This window comes from Periplaneta americana, chromosome 13 (assembly GCF_040183065.1).
Source record: "Periplaneta americana isolate PAMFEO1 chromosome 13, P.americana_PAMFEO1_priV1, whole genome shotgun sequence".
Lineage (NCBI taxonomy): Eukaryota > Metazoa > Arthropoda > Insecta > Blattodea > Blattidae > Periplaneta > Periplaneta americana.
Window position 1 is genome coordinate 89,872,877 of NC_091129.1, and position 12,016 is coordinate 89,884,892.

General features: G+C 34.8%; 1 protein-coding gene across 1 annotated transcript in view; it reads left to right on the forward strand.

The window, feature by feature from the left end:
- Positions 1-9,652, forward strand: part of LOC138712100 (protein lin-54 homolog) — a 53,237-nt gene extending 43,585 nt beyond the window's left edge. Inside the window, exon 12 of the mRNA XM_069843498.1 lies at positions 2,075-9,652. Within this exon, the coding sequence (XP_069699599.1) occupies positions 2,075-2,094 (20 nt within the window). The 3' untranslated portion in view covers positions 2,095-9,652. The remainder of the gene's footprint in view (positions 1-2,074) is intronic.
- Positions 9,653-12,016: the final 2,364 nt, after the last annotated feature.

Below are 12,016 nucleotides of genomic sequence, written 5' to 3' on the forward strand. Positions count from 1 at the left end.
TCTTTTGTAAGAAAATGCCGTTTTAGCCATATATGAATCTTCCTTGGTAGGGATCTTAAAATTTTACCACCCTAGGTCAGCTATACTTGGAGCTTCACCCTCCCCTTCTCACCCAACTAATCGTGCACTATCAAAATAGGTTTTATGGACCTTGCATTATGAATGCTCAAAAACACTGAGTGAAAAAGGAGTGTTAAGTACTTACTCTTAAATAAAACTAGTAAATTAATAGTGAGTCTCATATTTTAAATCTGAAAGAACAAGCAAATTAAGTTTATCAGGCAATACATCTCACTTGACGATATATGTGAAAGAAAGACAATAATTGTTTGTATACATCTCAAGTCTGATTAGTGTAATATGTTTCTAGTCAGCGATGTATGTGTAGAGGGGGCAAGGAACTGGCCACCCTGCCCCATTACCTCCTGGCTTAATTGCCTGATAAGCGATGCCTTGTTGATGTCACTTGTAGAGTCCAAAGTTGTCTTCAGACAGCTGACTAAACAACAATCTTACTGAAATTACATAAGTTTTAAAATTTCAGTTTGTAATTCAGTACTATCATTAATATTACAAAATTTATACAGTAGAACTTCATTTATACGCTTTTATGGGGTCTGAAGAAAAAACATGTAAGTGAAATGATATATAGTAAAGACTATATGGGGAGAACAAGTTAATTCAATTTAGTAAAATTTTCACAAGAGAAATTAGAACTTCACAGTTAAGCCATCTTTGAGTCTATGCTACAGGACTCAAATTTATAAAAATGTAAGATTATTTGTAGGAAATCTTAGCTGCTTAGAGCTAAAGTTGGCTGATATATTACTTTTCAAACTTCAATCCAGAAAATTTTACGACACTCACCTTGTTTCTTCCAGTGCAATCTTCATTTAATAACTGCCCTCAAATTGTGATAATTGTTTTATAATTTATTCATTTACATGATGGTGTGTTACAAAATGTTTCACTGTTTCTAAAGCAGTAACAGCATCATTATAGGACACATAACTGGTGGAAGAAAGCACGAACAGCTTCGAATTTCCACATGGACTGCATCTTAACAATGAACATATACTGTATTTTCGCATTGTTACATTTTCAGAGCAAAATTGATTTAGAATGTATAAATGAAGTTTCGTATCTTCTAGGATTTAAAATAGAATCATATAAGTGTAAAAAAAAAAAACATATAACCGAAATAAATTAATATGGAAAGTATAGAAATTTTGTCGGGATTTAAGATAAAAATGTGGAAGTGTGAAACGTGTAAAAGAAATTCTATTGTAATTGTGCTGTTCGTTTTTATAAGTCCATTCGGTATACTTTTATGACAGCAAAGTCATTGACAGCGTCTTAAAAGACAAACTCTCTTACGACTATAGCATTTGGTACAAAACTTGTCTTTTTTTGACTGGCGTTTGTCTTTGAAACACTGGCAAGTTTAAATCTTGTTTCGATTCATGTAGTCTGAAACTTGTTTCTCCATTCATCTCTCAGCATTCATCTGGTGGTTGTCTTTAAAGCAACAACAAGTTTTAAGTCGTGTTTTGATTCACGTAGTTTGAAACTTGCTCCTTCCTCAGGGTTCGTCACAGGCTTGTAACTTGTAGTGTAATGTTTGTGTTATGAAAAATCCTTGAAAGATTGTAACAGAGTGTAGGTATATTTGAAGGGTTCAGAACCATAGTGGGGCCAAGTGCCATTTACTAAAACCGTAGAAAACAAGGGTTAAAATGAAGTTATTACCATAGTTCAATGGAAACATATAGCAAGTAATATAAAGTATACACATTCAAACTAAATGATATGTCAGTCTTCATTAAACTATGGTATTCATTTAACTTCAACCCCTGCTTTCTCCGTTTTTAATAAATGGCGCTTGGCCCACTATGGCTCTGAACCCTTCATTTTGAGTTTAATTTTAAACCTTATAATTAGGTTTGAGTCATTGAAATGTTGCATTTCTTATTGGCAGCATTTGCTTATATGATCTTAAGGGATGTTAACTAAAATGATATGAAATTACAGTAAACCTTCGTGTATTTATCATTATTTCCTTTTTCTTTTTCAGCAAATTCAGTGCCAATGTGAGAAGAAATCGTATTTAATTCTTCAATGATTGCCATATCATCGACAGACACATAAAAAAAATATATAAAATGTTTATTATTTTTGTGAAACGAGACATCTTTCAATACTGTATAGATTTGCCAGCGTGCATAAAATGTGTATATAGTTGGCTGTTTTTATCAACCTGAGTGAACCTTTTTAAGTGTCAATGGATAGGTTTTCTTGGTGTTAACGCAGCAGTGACGTGTAGTGTATTGTGCGGGAGCTCTTCAAAGATGTGGAGTAAATATTTTCATCGGCTTCAAGAGAGAAATGATAATGCTACCAGATTAATCGAGCAATTCCTTTCGATATCGAGTTGTATCGCGTGAGATTCTAGTAGAAACTATAGAGTATATATATATAAAGTTTGTATTATACATTCGCAAGTAAAGAAGGGAAATGCTTGTAAAAAGTCTGGTAGCATGATCAAGTCTTGCAGAATGTAGTTCAGTTACATTTGTGTGCTAATGCTTTGAACTCACGTGTTTTAATAAATGAAAGTAAAAAAAAAAAAAAAATTAATTTCTTTTAACGTTGGGCAGAAGGAACATCTGAATCATTGATACTATGTTTGAAATGAGAACTGCTGTTTTTCATTGACATATGTTACAGAATCCAAAACATTTCTGACACTTCTTAAAATAGAACAGTATACAGTAATCCATAGTCCTGTGCAATTGCATACAAAATGAACTAATACCTGGCAAAAGTGTTTTTGATTTTTTCTCCTTGCTCATCATAATTTTTAATACTCTATTATATGTCCATTTAAGATGAAATTTGTCTTTGTTTTTGTTAGTGGTTTGGTTCACTTTGTTTGTGATTGTGTAACAGAATGTTAGGTACATTTTAACTTGAATTGTAGAAATTTCTTATTGAATTTAAAAGTGCGAAGTATATATATTGCTCTCAATTGTAAGGAATGTAGTTGATGCTGTCTAGTCTGTACCTCATGCCCTCAACGTCTCTTGTAATAATTATTACATATTGCTGAAAAACAACATAAACTGAATTATTACCTGGTTTTTCATCAGTTATAATGAACGTACTTGTTTAAAGAATTGTATGGGAAGGGAGGAGAAGAGAATTTTGTAGTCGTGAAAATTACATATTTAATAAGAGTAAATAGTGTGGAACATAAGAAAAAGAGAAGAGTAAGGAATTGACTCACTTTACTTTTATTATCGTCCTTAGCCTGTTTTTCAGCTTGCGCATCATGCATTGTATGGTCACATATTTAAAAGAACTATTTTTCATAAGAGCGATCTTGACAAAAGTATTGTAGACTCGAAATTTTTTATTCCGATGTTCATGTTTATGTTGTGATGTGTAGCAGCTTAATGTTTCTTCAGTGTTCTCAACACGGCCATGGGCGTAGAACTATTACAGATACTGGTACAAGTTGTACATTTTTAAGTTGATCATAAACTACGCAAGACAGTCTGTTCTTTTTATTATACAACTGTTACTCATTTCATTGTATATACACTCATACACAATCCTGTCAAATAAGAGCTTGCACTTCCAAACTAATACTTGTTGTTTCATTATTTATACATATGTATCACTGCAGATATTCACTGAATGCACCATTGAGAACATTATATGTATGTATGTATGTATCAAATGCCTACCCACTTCACTTTACGTGATTAGGGTTCCGCATATTGCAGATTAAAAGAGGGAAAATAACACACACTGCCAGTTCCTGATGTTATAGTAAAACCTCATTAATACGCTTCTGCTTATAACACTGTCCCATTTATTGTGCTCATTTTATACGGCCCTTGGGCATTTCATATATAATCCTGCATAATTTTACCCTCTTTGTAATGCAACCAAATCCCGCATGCAGCATTTTTTTCGGATCGGAAATGAGTAACAAATTCTGTATAAATTGCGAAACTTATCGTTTTAAAAGCATGGTGAAGAAATATGTTGCTATGACTGTACTGAGGGTCATTGCATCATGAGTGCAAGAAAAAAATTTCACCCTCTACTTGAAAAAAACCCTCCGGTCAGCACTGTCCGAAGACGTATTTACCAGTACTTTCCTTTGGATGAAAGGATTGTAACACTCAAAAGTCTCTCTGTCAATAAATTTCTGTCCTTTCTGTAAAATGTTTAGTCATCCTTTGAATTCTGTGGAATGTGCAGTAAGTCTGATGGTGCAAAATGGCAAAGCAGAAATCTCTTAAGTGAAATACTACATTAGTGCTGCTCCTAGTGGTGTATCAGGTGAAGTTGTCTGTAGTTACTTGAACCGCAGAGAAAATGTTATCAGTACAAACACACAGCAAACAACAATCGAAGATTCTTTCATATGAGATGAGCTCTTATTTGCATTTTGCACTATAACTAATGCACAATATAATATTTTTCCTATGAAGTGTCTAAATTGTTTTCCCCATTTCATAAATCATTTTCCGTCTATAATGCTTTAAGGACAGTCTCTTAACGAGCGTATTAATGGGGTTATACTGTATCTGTATGTAACAAAGATTATGAGCAAAATAATATATGAGTGTTCGGAAGTGAATGTTACAAAAATTTCAGAGTAATAAGGAATCACTGCATATTCAACTGAATGACATGAAACTTAAGTTCATTGGCACCTCAATGTGACTACAGAATATTAAGTAAATTTGTTGTGTAAGAATAGAATACAGAATGTTACGAACATGAGGGAACATCTGAGGCCTATTCCAAGAAAAGTATGGAGTATTAACTTACAAGTTACATACACTGTAATTATAACAATTCTTGTAAAGTAAACAGTTGCATTTTTCTGTCCCAAAAATAATATAAAATTCTTCGGTATTATTAGTTAATAGTTACAAGTGATGTCATAAACTATTTATTTACATTCCAAACAATTCAAAGCAAGCCTTTTGTGATATCTGAAGTTGACAGTATAAAACAAAGCAAATGTAATTATTTTCATCACTTTCACCACTACTACTACTACTACTACTACTACTACTATTACTGGGCTACATACTTTGTCATGATGAAATATACTTTATCAAATACCAATAACTAGGGACCTGAAAATTTAACATCTGCTTTTTCAAAATTCGCATCTATTTTTTTTTTTCCAAAGGAAATTTTGTGCATTCTACCTTTCATTTCTCAAAAGATAACATTGTGAACAGTTCAACATTTTCCTCCTTCAAATTAGATCATCTGTCCGAAAGAACAGCACATTCTTTGTTGGTGCCCACAGTACTTGCAAACAACATTCTGAAAATGCTTTATTCTCTGTTCTTAAAGCACTAAACACTTTCACTATGTCACATTTTTCACTTGCTGTTCAATAACTTCTTAAATGAATTGTATGCTCTTCGAATTTCTTCTCTTAATATACTCGAAAATCCTGGAAACATGTTAATATTTGGTTCGTTAACATTGTTCAACATTCTTTGAGTAGAATCTCTTCGCTATAGCCTCAAAGTTATTTCGGCCAGGGCCCTTTTTCTTCAAAATTGACAGTTTATTCTTTGCTGACTGAGCAGCTTTGGAAAACACATCTTTTCATGTAGCTTCCTCTAATGTATTTATTTTAATCTCGACAGTGAATTGTCCCTTCAGAATAATGTACAGCAACAGTGTTTGCTAAAATACTGTCCAAGATGTTGGGTACAGCAAGTGAATGTTGGATATTAGAACACTCGAGTCAAGTTAGGAATAAATAAAAAAAACTAGTTTTAATAACTGTAAATATACTTTGAATATTTTATCTAAAAACGTAGGAAATTTTGTGTAATTCACTTGAAAAATCCCCTTCCTCTGTAGTAGCCTATCTAACATTTCAGTGCATTCTAAGTTATATTTGGTACAATAATTGTATAATATTCTTACCTGATAGATATTTTTCATGTAGAGTTTTAACACATGGTACGAGGCATGTCCATAAAGTAACATTCCCACTCGTCCCACAGCTAGCAAACCATATGTTGCGCAAAGCGACTGCATGTACATGATAGAGTAATGTCCTGGCATGGCACATGCCCCAGCGGAACTTCCCGAGTGCTCTCAGTAGCTTCGTTGCATTGGTGGAAGATGGACACTCCTATTCCAGCTCCCGCCGCATGTGAAGTGTGATCAGTGATAAAGTTTTTGAATACACAGGGCATAGCATCGATTGAAATTTATTGTTAGTTGTGCCAGATCTATGGGCCTAACGTCATGAGCAAGCAGATGGTGCGCAACGCCGTAGACAATTTTCAGCAGGACACCAAAATGTGCATGACGAGGAATGCAGTGGGAGGCCAACCATCATCACAGACGACCTTGTGGAGCAACGTACCGTCTGCTGCTTGCTCATGAGTCATGACATTAGACCCATAGACCTGGCACAGCTGACAATCAATTTCAATCGGCGCTATGCCCTGTGCATTCAAAAAACTTCATACTCGATGGGAGCTGGAATAGGAGCGTCCATCTTCAACCAATGCAACGAAGCTACTGAGAGCACTCGGGAAGTTCCACTAGCGCATGCGCCATGCCAGGACATTACTCTATCACGTACACGCAGTCGATTCGCGCAACATATGGTTTGCTAGCTGTGGGACAAGTGGGAAAGTTATTTTATGGACGCGCCTCGTAACTCTCCTTCCTTCGAAAATTCATTTATCCATCCCCTCAGTGTTTTATTTTCCAGCTTTTAGAGTGGAATATTCATCTTTGAAAAAGCTTCTACTGTATGCTTGGAATAATAATCTTTTTCAAATTTTCTTTGCTTGATCCTGTCGAATATTTTAGTAACTGAAGCTTGTTTTGATATTGAAGTTGATGTTCAGGATTTAGTGCTGTCTTGTCGTCTTGCCAAGTGCTTCTCTGACATAACATGTTTATCAATGCTATCTGTCTTTTCCCATGCAATGCAGCAAATGCGGAATTTACAAAAAACTGTCTCAGCGTCTGAAGCATAGAGTCCATGAATGGAATACAATTGGGCCCTTTCATCAGTTATAGTTGTTTGCCCCATTTTACAAAGGAGCACGTGTCTCACAAATTCAACCAACTCTGTCGTTATCACTAGAATAACTATCCGATTCTGCTGTGATCTCTAAAGAAAATGGCCGAGTAAACTGACGCGACGAATTATAGGACTCCATAATCGATATGTATATAAATTATTGAACCTTCATTATTGATATGAAATTTATCAAATTGAGCTGATAATAATGATTGATAAAGAGATAATTGATCAACATGATTGATAAAGAGATGATCGATCGATTTGCTTTGAGTGAAGTATGTTTAATTTTAGTATATGTGTGCTTTTTGCTTTAAAATAGCATTTTACTGATAAATCTCTATTAAATAACATTTTCTCGTGATTTCGCAATTTGATAGGAAATTCGCATCTTTTCGCACTTTTAATTCTGCTAGAAAATCATGCTAAATCATCTTACAGATGAAGAAAAATACTTTTCTACCCCACAATTTAAAAATTCGCAGATTTCGCAAATGCGAAATTTTCAGGTCCCTACCAATAACACTTAAAAATATCACCTTCCTTTTCCTGGCAGGAAAATGTGCAATGTGATTCAGTTATCTTGTACATGCAGAGATGAGCGTGAAAATTGTGCATTAGTCATTCTAGGTCCGCCAAGAGATGGCAAGTCAATCTTTTCTGAGCTGAATGGCTTGGCTATGAGACCAGTGACACATATGGAATGTGCAATGTAGTGTTATATCGATGGCCCAGAACCAGACTATTCCAAGTCCATTTTTTTTTTTTTTTTTTTTTTTTGTCTTCAGGAGAGTTATTTTAAACTCCTGGCATTCAAAGTTTCATGAAACAATTTGGAATAGCTCCATAGCAACCTTATGGAGAGAAATATTTACAATTTTGTTCGATTCATGTATGCAGACAAGAACTGGAACACAATGAAACACAGATTTCTTTCTTATAAAAAGTTGGACTTAGAACAGTCTGGTTCTCAGCTATCGATATATAGAAAGAACACCTTATCTTTTTCCAGGAACAGAGGATTTTTATTATTCAGAAGTATTTCAACAAGAGATTTTGTTGTAAGTACCCAAATGCTGTTGCTCGAATAATTCAACCATTACAAGAATCATAATCCATTAAAAAAAATTTCATTAGACATCAGATTAATAAATTTTGAATAACTCTGTATTTACACAAGGTTGTTCATAAACCATTACATGCTCAATTCTAAAGGTTTGACAATGTCGACTTCCTCTGCCAGAACTAAATTTCGACTGACAAACAGAACAAACGTCACTTGTAGCTAATAAGTATGATGTAATAAAAGTAATAAAACACACGTGTACAAGAAGCCTTTGTGGAACACAATTTTCCTGATTTGTATGAGTTACAAGAAAATTTACTTGTGAAGTATTATACTTTACTTTTGTGGAATAGGCCTTGGAAGATCGAACTATGAAAATAAGTCCAGTGTTGCCTCATTGTGACAGTAAAAGATATTAAAGAAATTTTGTTGTTTGTTCAGTTTATTTTTATTTATTTCACAATGTTATGACTTTCTTTTTCTTCTTCTTCAATAATTGAATCATTTGAGCATGGGTTCAATTCCTGCTTGGGCTGATTACCAAGTTGGATTTTTCCCGAGGTTTTTCCCATAAGGAAAATGTCAGATAATCTATGAGGAACTCTCGGCCTAATCTCACCAAATACCATTTCGCTATCACCAATCCCATGGATGTTAAATAACCTAGTAGTTGATACAGCATCGTTAAATAACTAAAAAAAGAAAAGAATTGGATCTTTAATGCCTGATCTCTTTTCATATTTATTTTTGGCCTTAAGAGATTGTGTTGGCCCTGATCTTAATTTCTAATAATGAATCTGTTTTTCTAGTTGATCTTCCTGTTCTGTTCTTTTCATTTCAGACTACAGCTATAATTACATTAAAAAAAAATGTGAAGCCTGTTCCAGATGAAACGGCTTACTCTACACTTTACTTGCACATGCAAGAAGTTGCAAGGAAGGAACATGTGGACTGTAAAACTGAGCAATTTTTAAAACTGAATACTGAGTTGGAGGCATTCAGTTCTGAAAATCACTCAATTGTATGGTCCACACGCTCCTCCTTATTTGCAGCTTTTTGCATGTGCAAGTAAAACGTCAGGTAAGCTGTTGCATTTGGACCAGGCTTTATTTAAGTAGACTGATGCTTGTCCTTTCTTTCTATGTCAGTGTCTTACTTCACATGATAGGATCGGGAATGCCATGGACTTAGTATAATTTGTATTGCTTTCCTTGTTGCTAAAACAGAGCATTCAGCTCAGCTCCCAGCCAGGAACACACACATCAGACATGCTTGCATGGCCAGCATAGACTGCCCCATTATCGATCTTTAACCTCCTGTGTATTTTACGAATATAACTTTGATTAAGAATAAACATATTTAAGAAAGTGATCTTTCTGGTTGATTCCAAAGCAGTAATATTAGCTTAGAGTATAACAAAGAATGTGCAACCATTCAAGAAATCGGAAATAAAATTATATTTTTTTAACCCTTAAAAAAAAAAAAAACAATATTCCAGTGGATACCATCACGTGTTGGAATTGTAGGAAGTAAGGTAGCTGATCTATCCAGAAGGGTACTGAGGTACGTAACTCAGTAGAGGCAATGACAAAAAGTCAATTATACGAGTACAATTTATTAATCAAAATGAAAGTAAATACACAATGCAATACAAATCTCAAAAATAAACACAAGAAAAACCATGATCTGCTTTGTGAAAGATATAAAAATAAATCTAGGAGAGAAGTTACTGTGCTTTAGATTGGCCATTGAACATATTTGTCTCACTCTTCATCTTTATACATAAAACATAAAAATCGGTATCTATCCATCTGATGAGGCAACATAAAGGTACTTCATTGGACTGCTAGGCAACAACTGCTGGCCTCAGAATAAGTAGACTGATTAATAGCATGCACACGATTATATTTATCTACTTTTGTTGCAGAAGTAGGCTATTATTTGACAATGTTCTGTGTCAAAAATATCACTCTATTTTCGTTTCAGTAAAACATATGTTGCTGCATATTTTTAGATAACGTTATAAAAATTTCATTACACATTCTTGCAACATTCAAATGGCTACAACAGTAACAGTTGATTTTATGTTGCTATGAACATAAGGAATACTAACATGGCATCCTGGATTACATACATAAAAGAAACTAAATTTTAACAATCTTGTTACGAATTATTTTCTAATTTTCAGCAGAATACACATGTTCATAAAATATATAATATACAACTAGTTGCAAAGGTAGCTTTATTACACACATGGGTCTTAGAACACGACTGTCCTGCACTTTTGCTACTAGTCTTATAATCTATTTTATTTCATAAGTAGAATGAACATTTCTTTCGACTTCTGACAGCTCACTAGCCACGTGATTTACGGGTTGTTCTCATGGCAACCAAGGTTATCCTTGGAAGTAGCCAGTCACCTTTTGATGCCCTCTCTCTCTCTTCACCCAAACTTGCAGGCAATGCTGCCAAATCATCGAACATATCTCTGATTGACTGACTCCTAGCAGTAGCAACAGTTGGTAACACTGCCATGACAGCAGACCCTTAGTTATGCGACTAGCAAGCTGTCAGAAGTCGAAGCGTTAATTCTACTACAACCTGTGTTATAGGAGTAGTTTAGAGTGGTATCCATCTGCATCCACACATTCCTGACATCTTTTGATGATGTGATTTACAAGCTCTACATATTTCTATAATGGTTGCAATTTCTTTTCTTATACTGTCCCTAAGTTTGTCTATTGTGTGGGGGTTATTCCTGTGTACTCTTATTTTTTAAGATGGGAATGTGTGCAAGCTATTATTAATCAAACTTATATGAGTAAAAATATGCTGTAGATTATGGATCAGTAATACAATAATACTGACTATGAAAGCATTCTCTCTGGGAGACGAGCTGAATGTTCTGTACTTTTTTGTCTACAATAAAGATTAACATAAAATTAACCAAAATTAAAAAAAAAAAAAAAATGCTCATAATGATGCTCTTCTCAGTTTCAATGCAGGTATTGCAACATCACATAATTATACGTTGTATCCTCTCAGAAATATTTGTTATAATTTACATATCACAAGGAACAAAGATCTTGCTGGTAGATTCTGGTCTATACCTAATGATATTTACAACATGTGTATCATTTAAGTTTTGTCAAACATCATCATACAATGAAGTTCGTTTTTTTAATATCCCTTCCAACATTTGTTTCCGAACATTCTGTATATATACCAATGTTCTAACAAATTTTGCATTTTATGTTGCCTATCAAGTCCCAAAATTTAGAACATAAATTGAAACAATGTATGACTGGCATTTGATGTAGAATAACTCTTCTTGGGTTCTCAGCCAGGTGAGTTGGAGATTTCCTTCAAAGCTTTCGACTGCTAGCTCTGCCATCTTCTTCAGGGAATGAAGTGATGTGGGACCATGTCTGGCCGGTATATATGGAATAGAAGGGCTTCCCACTGCGGGCCAATCAGGAGCTAGTTCCTAGTCCCGACCGCCAGGCGCATTCTAGGTTGGTGGAAGCAGTAGCCAATCAGGAGCTACTTGCTGGTGGTCTAAGCGTATTGATGGCAGGTTTCCATGCTGTACTCAGCTGTAGACCCCCGGCTAGACATGGTCCTACATCACTTCATTCCCTGAAGAAGATGGCAGAGCTAGCCGTCAAAAGCTTGGAAGGAAATCTCCAACTCACCTGGCTGAGAACCCGAGAAGAGTTATTCTATAAATAGAAACTTTAATGAATGGTCGTCTTAATAGCCCCCCTACTACTTTTCCAGGGGGAAAGGAACTGGCCACCGTACCTCATTATCTCCCGGCTTAGTTGCCTCATGAGTGATTCCTTAGTGGTGTC